The sequence below is a fragment of the Oncorhynchus gorbuscha genome, linkage group LG11 (genome assembly GCF_021184085.1).
Source record: "Oncorhynchus gorbuscha isolate QuinsamMale2020 ecotype Even-year linkage group LG11, OgorEven_v1.0, whole genome shotgun sequence".
In the NCBI taxonomy this organism is placed as follows: domain Eukaryota; kingdom Metazoa; phylum Chordata; class Actinopteri; order Salmoniformes; family Salmonidae; genus Oncorhynchus; species Oncorhynchus gorbuscha.
The window spans coordinates 42833048-42847108 of record NC_060183.1 but is presented as its reverse complement, the minus strand read 5'-3'; the positions used below and the strand labels follow the sequence as shown (position 1 = coordinate 42847108).

Here is a 14061-nt window from a genome sequence, read left to right as displayed (position 1 = left end):
CGACAACCAGTTTCTTGTTTTGATTTAAATGTGGGAACTGCCTCCAGCATGCTATCAGGCTGTATTGAGTAAGTCAGTGTGGGAGTGTTGGTGATGACTCATTGTGACCCCCCTTATTGAGCCTTTGAACTGGCTAAACTAATCAAGGCCTTCCTAAAGCTCAGCCTCCAAAAACACCAGACCATTACCCTACTTATCGCATGCACCAGGGGCTACGTCATGGGTGAGCCTGTAATGGACTTTCCACTATGCAGCTCCACCATACTGTAGCAGGCTAATCTTTGTCTGTTGATCACTGTGTCTGTCTGTCCTTTCTAACTTCCTCCTAATCTTCAAGGAAGACACCTATATGGGACAGAGCACTATAAAATAGCTCCAATTAGCTGGCACAGCTGTAGGTTTGTGCAGAGCAATGTAGAAGCAATAAAAGTATGCATATACATTAAGCAGTATTTACACAGAGTAGCTAAACAAAATACCAACAACAAGTAGCTTACAGTCTGTGATGGTTTGACATTATTACATCAGTGTAGTTAGTACAATGTTGCTCTGAACTTATTATTGTCTCTCTTTCTCTCTCTCTCTCTCTCTCTCTCTCTCTCTCTCTCTCTCTCGCTCTCTCGTTCTATTTTCAGGGCATTCTTGGGGAACCCGGGAAGAGGGGCAAGATGGGTAGGCCGGTAAAGTTGTCTCAACATACTTTATAGATAATTATTTATATGAACTGTTATGAAATGCGTTGATGTCAGCCACAGCAGACGCTGTGTTAAGACCTAACCCACAGGCTTAAGAAATCTATGGTCTCCAGAGACTGATACCGAGAACACTAACAGGACATACAGTATACAGTGTCATGGAGGCTGCTGGCAATGAGACATAGCTCAGAGCTGTGTTTAGCTAATGTTAGCTTATTGAACACTCAGACCTTTTTCTCTGTCATTCGGTCCTCAAATCCTTATTTGTATTCAGTAGCGTTTTGCGGTGGGAAACAAAAGTGAGCATTCTTGTTGGACAAATTCACATTCAGCATCTCCCAGTTCAGAATTCCAAAAGGTTTTGTGACCACTGAACATGATTTGTTTCAGTGAGTCAGTGTTCTAGTTCCAGCAGTGTTCTTACAATATTGTAGCCAGACCTGCTCTCTAGCTGAGAACTCCTTTGAGAGGTTTGGTGCAAAGGCCCGCAGTCGCACATTTGTCTACATCATTATAAGCTTCTCTCTTTGCTATTTCCTTTGCTAATTGAAGGGTTACTCTAGGTTGAACACGTCAGAGACGTGCCACATAATAAGAAAAGGCTCATATTGAAATGAGCTTATTTGGTCACCTTTCTCTCGATGGGATCGTGTAGTTTGGATACTTTAAAAAATCACCTTTATTTGACCAGGTAGGCCAGTTGAGAACAAGTTCTCATTTACAACTGCGACCTGGCCAAGTTAAAGCAACGCAGTGCAACAAAAACAACAAAGAGTTACACATAAACAAACGTACAGTCAATAACACAATAAAAAAATATATGTACAGTGTGTGCAAATGCAGGGAGGTAGGCCATAGAGGGGAAATAATTACAATTTAACATTAACACTGGAGTGATAGATGTGCAGATGATGATGTGCAAGTAGAGATACTGGAGTGCAAAGGAGCAAAAAAATACAAATTAAATGGGGGAGAGGGAGTTTGATGGGCTATTTACAGATGGGCTGTGTACAGGTACAGTGATCGGTAAGCTGCTCTGACAGCTGATGCTTAAAGTTAGAGAGGGATAGATAAGGCTTCAGTGATTTTTTTCAATTCATTCCAGTCATTGGCTGCAGATAACTGTAAGGAAAGACGGCCAAAGGAAGTGTTGGCTTTGGGGATGAACAGTGAAATATACATGCTGGAGCGTGTGCTACGGGTGAGTGTTGCTATGGTGACCAGTGTGCTGTGAAAGACTTATAGATGACCTGGCGCCAGTGGTGGGTAGTATATGGGGCTTTGGTGATAAAACGGATGGCACTGTGATGGACTACAACCAGTTTGCTGAGTAGAGTGTAGGAGGCTATTTTGTAAATGACATCTCCGAATTCAAGGATCGGTAGGATAGTCAGTTTTACGAGGGTATGTTTGGCAGCATGAGTGAAGGATGCTTTGTTGCAAAATAGGAAGCCAATTCAATTTTGAATTGGAGATGCTTAAGTCTGGCTGGAGAGTTTACAGTCTAACCAGACACCTAGGTATTTGTAGTTGTCCACATATTCTAAGTCAGAACTGTCCAGAGTAGTGATACAAGTCGGGCAGGTGGGTGCAGGAAGAGTCGGTTGAAGCATGCCTTTAGTTTTACTAGCAATTAAAAGCAGTTGGAGGCCACGGAAGGAGTGTTGTATGGCATTGAAGCATGTTAACAGTGTCCAAAGAAGGGCCAGTTGTATACAGAATGGTGTCTGTGTAGAGGTGGATCAGAGAATCAACAGCAGCAAGAGCGACGTCATTGATATATACAGAGGAAAGAGTCTGCTCGAGAATTGAACCCTGTGTCACCTCCGTAGACTGCCAGAGGTCCGGACAGCAGGCCCTCCGATTTGACACACTGAACTCTGTCTGAGAAGTAGTTGGTGAACCAGGCGAGGCAGTCATTTGAGAAACCAAGGATATTGAGTCTGCTAATAGGAATGAGGTGACTGACAGTGTCGAAATCCTTGGTCAGGTCGATGAAGACGGCTGCACAGTACTGTCTTTTATTGATTGTGGTTATGATATCGTTTAGGGCCTTGAGTGTGGCTGAGGTGCACCCATGACCAGCTTGGAAATGGTTGGTGATCTGTTTGTTAACTTTCAAATATTTTAGAAAGGCAGGGCAGGATGGATATAGGTCTATAATAGTTTGGGTCTAGAGTGTCTCCCCCTTTGAAGAGTTTGATGACCGCGGCAGCTTTCCAATCTTTGGGGATCTCAGACGATACGAAAGAGAGGTTGAACAGGCTAGTAATAGGAGTTGCAACAATTTCAGTGGATAATTTTAGAAAGAGAGGATCCAAATTGTGTAGCCCAGCTGATTTGTAGGGATCCAGGCTTTACAGCCTGGAGCCTTTACAGCCTTTTCAGAACACAGCTGTGTGGTTTTGTGTGAAGGAGAATCTGCAATGGTTCGAGACTTGTTTCTGGAAAGGTGGATTTTTAAAAGTAGAAGCTTGCATTGTTTGGACACAGACCTGAATAGTATGACAGAACTCTGCAGGCTATCTCTGCAGTACATTGCAACTCTGCCCCCTTTGGCAGTTCTATCTTGTCTGAAGATGTTATAGTTAGGGATGGACATTTCAGGAGTTCTGGTGTCATTCTTAAGCTATGATTCAGACACGGCTTGGACATCAGGGTTGGTGGAGTGTGCTAAAGCAGTGAATAAAACAAACTTAGGCTTTTACGGTTACAGAAGTCAACAAATGAGAGCGCCTGGGGAATGGGATTGGTGCTGGGGGCTGCAGGTCCTGCTTTAACCCCTACATCAACGGAGGAGGCGTAGGATAAGGGTCGTCTAGTGCATTTGGAACAGAGAGTAAGAGGAGCAGATTTCTGGGCGCGGAATAATATATTCATGGATAACGTACAGACAAAGGTATGGTTTGAGAGACGATGAGAGAGGTTTTGTCTCTATAGAGGCACCTGTTAAGCCAGGTGAGGTCACAACATGTTAGGGGGATGGAACAAATGGGCTATCTAAGGCATTTTGGGCAGGGCTAGGGGCTCTACAGTGAAATAAGACAATCACTAACCAAAACAGAAATAGACAAGGCATATTGACATTAGGGAGAGGCATGTGTAACCGAGTGATCATAGGGTTCAATGAGTAGCACTAGATGACTCAGGGAGCCATTCCATAGTCGCTGCTACGCTAGGCGAGCTGGAGACATGGCGATTCAAACAGCTAGCGGGCCGGGGCTAGCAGATGGGCATCCGGCGACATCACAATGGAAGATCCTGTTGAGACCTCCGTGGACGGTTACATTGGCAAACCAGATGTTATGGATCGGCGGGGCTCCGTGTCGGCAGTAAATGGTCTGGGTCAATTGGCAAAAGAGGTATTGTGGCCCAAGAATTGGCTGTTGGACTTCTTTGGCTAGCCAGGAGATGGGCCTCGCTCGAGTCTAGCTTCAGGCTAACTGGTGCTGGCTTCAGGCCAGAGACGTTAGCCAGGAGTAGACACTTGCATAGCAGCCTGCTGCGATGATCCGGCGTAAAGGTTCAGAGCTTGCGGTATAAATCTGGAGATGTGGTAGAGAAAAATCAGTCTGATATGCTCTTGGTTAATATTACGCTGTTCAGATTGGCAGGAATTGACCAGGTTGAGGCTGGCTGATGTCAGAGTTAACGGCGATGACCGCTAGCAGTGGCAAACTGACAACTAGCTAGTTAGCTGGCTAGATCCTGAAGGGGATTCTGGTTCTAAAGTATAAAATTAGCAGATCCGTACCACAGTGGGTGAGGCGGGTTGCAGTATATTCAGTCCGTAGATGGAAAGTGAGTGAAAAATATATGCAAAATATAGGACGGGACAAGACAAAAACACACGTCCGACTGCTACGCCATCTTGGACCACCTGTAGGTTTTTTTTGTGCAAGTGTCTTTCAAATAACATTTTATTTGTCACGTTTTGTAAACAACAGGTGTAGACTAACAGTGAAATAGTTACTTATCCCAACAATTCAAAGAAAGAAATAGAAAAATAACAACGAGGAATAAATACACAATGTGTAAAGATAACTAGTATACACTATATACACAGTTTTTCAGACAGAGTGGAAAGATCTGTGCCTGAAGAGATTTCTGATGTTGTCCTGTGGCAATGATAAATTATATCTACATAGAAACAAAATTCACGTAATCGCAGTGTATGTACTCACTCGCACATGCACATTTTGCGACTCCTGTGGCAGGCCGGGCGAATTGCACGCTGACGCGGTCGCCAGGTACACGGTGTTTCCTCCAACACATTGGTGCGGCTGGCTTCCGGGTTAAGCGGGCATTGTGTCAAGAAGCAGTGCGGCTTGACTGGGTTGTGTTTCGGAGGATGCACGGCTCTCGACACTCGCCTCTCCCGAGTCCGTACCAGAATTGCAGCGACGAGACAAGACTAACTACCAATTGGATACCACCAAATTGGGGAGAAATAAGAGTGGAGACTGTTATAGCAGCAAAGAGGGTGACCAACTCCACATTAACACTCATGATTTTAGAATGAGATGGTCCAAGATGTGTCCACATACTTTTGATCATGTAGGGTACCTGCACGATTTAAGTAAAGTTTTACCAGAGATTGCATTTACAACACATTGACGTTTTAATTTGGGATACGGGGATCCCTAAGGGCTCAGACATTTGCCGGCAGAGAGAACTTAGGATCTCTGAACCTAATTTGCGAATCGAGTGCGCACCCATTTTACATGAGGAATCACAGGAAAAATGTGATGCCTTAGGGTGGTCCCTAAAACAGGCAGACGAATGCTAGATCCACTTTCGTTGCGATGTGTACAAGCCTTAAGACACATTGCTTGCCCTCTTGGAGTACTGCTCAGCTACAGTCCCAGAGACCTTTGTGTTTTCGCCATTCAAATCATGTTTAGATGTTAGTTTGGTAGATTTGGATACCGAAGTTATTTTCAATTTAAGATGACATTTTTGGGCTTCATTTATTCAATGAGTTTGCTTAGCCTCTGGTGTAGTATTGTAATATATCATGTAATATTTAACTTATGTTACAATTACTAGAAGCTATACAATTACTGCAATGGTTTTGCTGTGACTAAAATGAAAGTGTATTGTGTAATAATAATCTAAAGGCAGAATGATTTCTGACCTGAAATTAATAATTGTAAGAGAAATTGAGTTTGAATGTGAAATATACTGTAGAATGCAAAGGTTTTCAAACTCTGTAGTATGATAGCCCATTGTAGATATAAAACATGATTTAGCACGCATTTTACTCGCACAAGTTTTTTTCTAGAGTGAATAAAAAATAAAATCACAAACAAAGATTGGGATGATGTCTTCACGTAAAACAGACACTTAAGCTTTGTTTTTTATTTCTGAACAGCATTAGCATCAGGTCAAAGTTAGCCTGGTCCCAGATCTGTATGTGCTTTAGCCAACTCCTCTGCCATCTGCTCTGACCATTGGAGCACTTGTTGGTCTGGGACCAGACTAGCAGTAGCATTCTTACTTTCTTTAGATCAGACCTGGTGATACTGTGCAGTAGTAAAAATGTAACTACTGTGATTCGTAGAACTACTGGGCATTAGTACAAATGGATGTACCAATCGCAGATTGTCGCTTTAAAGCTGCTCTCTCTCCAGGGGTTTCCTGGAGACTTTGGTGAAAGAGGACCACCAGGACCAGATGGGGACCCAGTAAGTGACCTTTCGTGAACAAACATGCACACACACATTGGTCCATACAGTTTCTATCTAGGCATACTGTATTACTTTACTCCACATCACTATGTAGGAAGATGTAAAACCTCCACAGGCACTGTCCTACATAGCACACAACCACATCCCCTCTTTCCCAGTGAAATACTTTTCTATTTTATCTCATTCTCACCTGTGTAATGGAGTGAAGTCTTTAAGAGCACTTAACTCACCACGCCATCCACACACACACTCCCATACACACTCTTCTCCTGGCTTTTCACTCAGTGGGAATGTGGACTGTGATACTTTTCAACAATGATAAGAAAATCCTCTCTGACCACAAAGGATCCACGAGATTGACTGTTTTGTTTGTAAGTACTTTTTGGACATACAGATGGACAGACAAGGTTTATGATATTGCATTTTTTTTATTTCACTGTGTTCTTTGTATTATAGATTTTATTTTCATTGGCATCAAAGGCCCTAAAAAGTGTCAGACCCCAGCCACCCTAGTCATAGACTGTTCTCTCTGCTACCGCACGGCAAGCGGTACTGGAGCGCCAAGAGGTTCCTAAATTGCTTCTACTCCCAAGCTATAACACTCCTGAACAGGTATTTAAATGGCTACCCAGACTATTTGTAGTTGGAAGAATTGTCTAGAATGTCATTGTATGCTGTAGCGGTAATATTTCCCTTCGAACTAAGGGGCCTAGACCAAACAATGAAGAACAGCCCCAGACCATTATTACAGCTGGCACTATGCATTCGGGCAGGTAGTGTTCTCATGGCATCCGCCAAACCCAGATTTATCTGTTGGACTACCAGATGGTGAAGAGTGATTCATCCATTGAACACGTTTCCCATACTACAGAGTCCAATGGCAGAGAGCTTTTCACCACTGCAGCCAATGCTTGACATTGTGCATGCTGATTTTAGGCTTTTGTGCAGCTGTCTGGCCATGGAAATCCATTTAATGAAACTCTCGACGATCAGTTCTGCAGCTCGAGAAGGGCAGAAATCTGACAAACTGGCTTGTTGAAAGTCACGGAGCTCTTCAGTAAGGCCATTCTACTGCACTGCCAGTGTTTGTCTATGGAGATTGCATTGCTGTGTGCTTTATTTTATACATCTGTTTGCAACATTTCAGGCTGAAATAGCTACATTCACTAATTTGAAGGGGTGTCCGCATCCTTTTGTGTATGTCTAATGTATGCCCCAGAAATCTGGAAAGTATACTTTATGCTAATTCTGATTTTTTTCAGGCATTTTTAAAAATAAGGGACAAAATGATTGGCACCCTTTTTTTCTGCCACCTTCTCCTTCCGAGGATAATGGCACTGAACCTTTTTCTAAAATGTTTTATGAGATTGGAGAAGACATTGTGAGAGATCTTATACCATTCATCCATTCAGAATATTTCCAGATCCTTGATATCTTTCGTCGGCGCTTATGGACTGCCCCCTTCAATTCAAACCACAGGTTTTCAATGGTGTCCAGACACTGAAATGACCATTGCAAAATGTTGATTTTGTAGTAAATGAACCTGTTTTTTGTGGATTTTGATGTGTGCTTGGGGTTATTGCCTTGCTGGAAGTTCCACTTGCAGCCAAGTTTCAGTATCCTGGCAGAGGCAACCAGGTTTTTAGCAAAAATGTCCTGGTACTTGAAGTTCATGAAGCTGCTGAACATAACAAGGGCCCCGGACACCTCAATTATCAAAGGTGCATGAGCACACAAAATACTCTTAACCTTGCGTGCTCCACAAGGCTGTTTGGCTCATCTCCTTCGCAAAAAAATGAATAACTTTGCATCTGTTTCTGATTAATAATCAAATAAAACCCAGAAACGAAACAGGCTGAAAAATTATTTGTTTGTCATAGGAAAAAACACTGCATTCACATGGATTTCCATGAAGTGGGAGGTTTGGGTTTGTCACTACAAGCCCAAATATATAATACTTTGACTAAAACAATGACTTATTGACTTAAATCTGTGTACAACATCATGGGTAAACTCTGGCCATCGTCTTTCAGTTCGAAAAAGTGCTACTGGTGTGGGAGTTTAAAACGTAAGCCTAATGATAAAACAGATACATTTGCCATTGGTAAGAAGATTGCATATATTTATTAGCTTTTGCATTAGGCCTAAATCATAATCGTATTGCAGGGAATGTCTCTACTATTCTGACGTGACTGGTTTTCCCACTACACAACAAATAGGCCTATTAGGCATTTATCCATCAGTCATTCAATAGCCAACCATGCTCGGAGGTAAATAGACCGGTAAGTGGTAGCCTATTTAAAATATTTGACAGTATGGGTAGGCTGTACTATAGTATTGCTGGGCCATAGGAGTGTAATGTCTTAGCCCATTTAATCTCAGAACCTATAGCAAGGCAAGAGATCACAGTCATGTATTAATAAACAAAATATTCAACAACAATTATTTTGCATAGAAGTGTGGGCAGTATTTACTTTTAAATTGTTCAATAGACAATCAATCTTGCAGAATTTCAGCCAGAGTTTGTAACTCATATAGGTGACATGCATTCTTACTTTTTTTTAAATAACTATGAAAGATTAAAACATTCTTCCCACACCTCTACAGAAATGTTTACTAATTTGCCATTGCCCAAAAATAAACAAACATGCCCACTCCCCAGACAGGTGCATGTCTAATGGCGAGCAGTTGCCATGCCAGGCGGCAATGCAGCTCTCAATTGTGCAGCTGTAGAACTGTTTTAAGATCTGGGGACCCATGCCAAATCTTTTCAGTTGTTGTGCCCTCTTCACGACTGTCTTGGTGTGTTTGGACCATGATAGTTTGTTGGTGATGCGGACACCAAGGAACTTGAAACTCTTGACCCTCTCCACTTCAGGCCTGTTAATGTTAATGGGGGCCTGTTCGACCCTCCTTTTCCTGTAGTCCACAATCAGCTCCTTTGTCTTGCTCACATTGAGGGAGAGGTTGTTGTCCTGGCACTACACTGCCAGGTCTCTGACCTCCTCCCTATAGGCTGGCTCAACGTTGTCGGGGATCAGGCCTACCACTGTGTCGTCAGCAAACTTGATGATGGTGTTGGAGTCGTGTTTGGCCATGCAGATGTGGGTGAACAGGGAATACAGGAGGGGAATAGGCACACACCCCTGAGGGGCCCCCATGTTGAGGATCTGCGTGGCAGATGTGTTGTTGCCTACCCTCACTACCTGATGGCGGCCTGTCAGGAAGTTCAGGATCCAGTTGCAGAGGGAGGTATTTAGTCCCAGGATCCTTAGCTTAGTGATGAGCTTTGAGGGCACTATAGTGTTGAACCCTGAGCTGTTGTCAATGAACAACATTCTCATGTAGGCATTCCTTTTGTACAGGTGGGAAAGGGCAGTGTGGAGTGTGATTGAGATTGAGCCATCTGTGAATCTGTTGAGGCAGTATGCGCATTGGAGTGGGTTGAGGGTTTCCGGATGATGGTGTTTATGTGAGTCATGACCAGTCTTTCAAAGCACTTCATGGCTACCAATGTGAGTGCTACGGGGTGGTAGCCATTTAGGCAGATTACGTTCGCTTTCTTGGGCACAGGTACTATGGTGGTATGCTTGAAACATGTTGGTATTACAGACTCTGTAAGGGAGAGGTTGAAAATGTCAGTGAAGACACCTGCCAGTTGTTCCGCACATGCTCTGAGTACACGTCCTGGTAATCCGTCTGGCCCCGCGGCTTTGTGAATGTTTACTTGTTTGCTAACATCAAGAACGGAGATGTTTATGTTTATGATGCTTTTGCGATGTTCAATTCATTCGCACAAAAGCATTCACTGTGAAAGTTGATACATGTAGGGCCTTCATATATAGGCTATGAGCAGCACTTAGTTCAATCAGTTATTGTTTTCTTGCTCAAACTGCGAGCAACACCTGTCAAACTCAGACATTTCTCTCAAATCACAGGGATGTCGATTCTCATGGGACTAGTATTATCAGAGGACTTTGCCAAAAAATTCAGTTTCCATTTAACACATCTAAACAGTAGGATACATTTCCTTTGACATGCCATAGACCTATTTGAAGTCCCGTTTTGTGACTGTGGAATATGTATATACCACTTTACCAAATATTTTCCAAACATGACTTTTCTGGCCCGCACATCACTAATGCTCACAACATTCAGTTACACCCACACCATTCCAACACAGAAAAGATGCTTTTTAACATACAGTTAAAAAGCAGTTTTTTGAAAGGAAAACCATTTCACTCATATTGTAAGAAATTATAGGTCCTATTTCATAAAAATCTGAAAAGGTATTTACTTTAAAATAGTAAATGTTTATGCAGATTACATTTTATTAGTTTTTATAAGAATCTTTAGAAGTGCCAATAATTTTCAACCATATCTTTAATTATTATATATTTTTAAAAAAGTATTAGTTGTAACGGTTTTCTTCTGGTGAAAGAGAGGCGGACCAAAATGCAGCGTGGTTAGTTTTGTACATCTTTAATAAAGATGAAAGTACAACAATCTACAAAACAAGAAATGTGAAAAAAAATGAAACAGTCCTATCTGGTGCCACAAAGACAGGAACAATCACCCACAAGAGACCTAAAGAATATGGCTGCCTAAATATGGTTCCCAATCAGAGACAACAATAAACACCTGCCTCTGATTGAGAACCACTCTAGGCAACCATAGACTTACCTAGAGTACTACTCTAACCACAATCCCATACCTACAAACAACCCCAGACAAAACAAACCACATAAATGACCATGTCACACACTGGCCTCACCAAAATACTAACGAAAACACAGAATACTAAGGCCAGGGCGTGACAGTTGTTAAACAAAATCTCTTTCAAGGAGCAATTTGTATTAGTATAAAATAATATCCTCCAAAAAAACAAATGCATACAATATATAATTAACTTAAATATAAACGCAACATGTAAAGTTTGGGTCTCATGTTTCATGAGCTGAAATAAACGATCACAAATTATTTATCTCAATTTGTGCACAAATGTGTTTACATACCAAGATAATCCATCCACCTGACAGGTGTGGCATATAAAGAAGCTGATTAAACAGTTTGACAATTACACAGGTGCTGTGTTGTCCCCACCTTGTGCTGGGGACAATAAAAGGCCACTCTAAAATTAGAAGTTTTGTCAAACAACAAAATGTCAGACGTCTCAAGTTGAGGGAGTGTGCGTTTGGCATTCTGACTGCAGGAATGTTCACCAGAGCTGTTGCTAAATAATTTATTGTTAATTTCTCTTCCATAAACCGCCTCCAATGTTTTAAAGAATTTGGCAGTATGTCCAACCGGCCTCCCATGAGCTACGGACAACATACACAATTGTCTGTTATCGATGGCAATTTGAATGCACAGAGATTGTCACGATCGTTTAGAGATGGATTGGACCAAAGCGCAGCGTGGTAGGCGTACATTTTTCATTATTTAAATGTCACCGAAGAAACAATACAAAAATGAACTTAACGCTACATGCAGTGCAGAAAGCAACTACACACAAACAAGATCCCACAATCTAAAGGTGGAAAAAAGGCTGCCAAAGTATGATCTCCAATCGGAGACAACGATAGACAGCTGCCTCTGATTGGGAACCCTACCCGGCCAACAAAGAAATAGAAAAACTAGAATGCCCACCCAAATCACACCCCAACCGAAACAGAGAAATAAAAAGGCTCTCTAAGGTCAGGGCATGACAGAGATACCTTGACAAGATCCTGTGGCCCATTTTCCATGCCATTTATCCACCACCATCACCTCATGTTTCAGTATGATGCACACCCCCATGCTCACCAAACTGTACATGTCACCCATTGAGCATATGTGTGATGCTCTGGATCGACGTGCACGATGTTCCAATTCCCAACAATATCCAGCAACTTCACACAGCTATTGAAGAGTAGTGGGACAACATTCCCCAGGCCGCAGCCTGATCAACTCTAATAGAAGGAGATATTGCGCTGCTTGAGGCACAAGGTGGTCACACAAAGTATCTGTATACCCACTCATATGAAATCCATAGATTAGGGTATAATTAATTTATTTCAACTGACAGATTTCCTTATGAACTGTAACGCAGTAAAATCTTTGAAATTGTTCAGTATAGCTCAGTATTTGCATTATTTATTTTACACAGTCTTTTTTGCTCATCTTTATTAAGGGTGTCAATAACTGTCAGGGCAAGGTGACCGGAAATATGACCGAATACAAACAGTGTAGCTATTCCCTCCGCAAGGCAATCAAACAAGCTAAGCGTCAGTATAGAGACAAAGTAGAATCTCAATTCAACGGCTCAGACACGAGGTATGTGGGTCTACAGTCAATCACGGATTACAAAAAGAAAACCAGCCCCGTCACGGACCAGGATGTCTTGCTCCCAGGCGGACTAATTAACTTTTTTGTCCGCTTTGAGGACAATACAGTGCCACTGACACGGCCTGCAACCAAAACATGCGGCCTCTCCTTCACTGCAGCCGAGGTGAGTAAAACATTTAAACGTGTTAACCCTCGCAAGGCTGCAGGCCCAGACGGCATCCCCAGCCACGCCCTCAGAGCATGCGCAAACCAGCTGGCTGGTGTGTTTACGGACATATGCAATCAATCCCTACCCCAGTCTGCTGTTCCCACATGCTTCAAGAGGGCCACCATTGTTCCTGTTCCAAAGAAAGCTAAGGTAACGCACTCTCTTCCATCCACATGAAGTGCTTTGAGAGACTAGTCAAGGACCATATCACCTCCACCCTACCTGACACCCTAGACCCACTCCAATTTGCTTACCGCCCAAATAGGTCTACAGACGATACAATCTCAACCACGCTGCACACTGCCCTAACCCATCTGGACAAGAGGAATATCTATGTGAGAATGCTGTTCATCGACTACAGCTCAGAATTTAACACCATAGTACCCTCCAAGCTCGTCATCAAGCTCGAGACCCTGGGTCTCGACCCCGCCCTGTGCAACTGGGTACTGGACTTCCTGACGGGCCGCCCCGAGGGTAGGCAACAACATCTCCACCCCGCTGATCCTCAACACTGGGGCTCCACAAGGGTGCGTGCTGAGCCCTCTCCTGTACTCCCTGTTCACCCACGACTGCGTGGCCACGCACGCCTCCAACTCAATCATCAAGTTTGCGGACGACACAACAGTGGTAGGCTTGATTTACCAACAACAACGAGACTGCCTACAGGGAGGAGGTGAGGGCCCTCGGAGTGTGGTGTCAGGAAAATAACCTCACACTCAACGTCAACAAAACTAAGGAGATGATTGTGGACTTCAGGAAACAGCAGAGGGAACACCCCCCTATCCACATCGATGGAACAGTAGTAGGAGAGGGTAGCAAGTTTTAAGTTCCTTGGCATACACATCACAGACAAACTGAATTGGTCCACCCACACAGACAGCATCGTGAAGAAGGTGCAGCAGCGCCTCTTCCACCTCAGGAGGCTGAAGAAATTTGGCTTGTCACCAAAAGCACTCACAAACTTCTACAGATGCACAATCGAGAGCATCCTGGCAGGCTGTATCACCGCCTGGTACGGCAACTGCTCCGCCCACAACCGTAAGGCTCTCCAGAGGGTAGTGAGGTCTGCACAACGCATCACCGGGGACAAACTACCTGCCCTCCAGGACACCTACACCACCCGATGTTACAGGAAGGCCAT

At 43.3% G+C, this 14061-nt stretch overlaps 1 protein-coding gene across 1 annotated transcript in view; it reads left to right on the top strand.

Annotated features, from left to right (window-relative positions):
* Nucleotides 1–14061, top strand: part of col27a1a (collagen, type XXVII, alpha 1a) — a 242648-nt gene that overhangs the window by 86095 nt on the left and 142492 nt on the right. The window contains exons 12-13 of the mRNA XM_046369694.1: nucleotides 636–680; nucleotides 6329–6382. Coding sequence (XP_046225650.1) covers nucleotides 636–680; nucleotides 6329–6382 — 99 coding nt within the window. The remainder of the gene's footprint in view (nucleotides 1–635; nucleotides 681–6328; nucleotides 6383–14061) is intronic.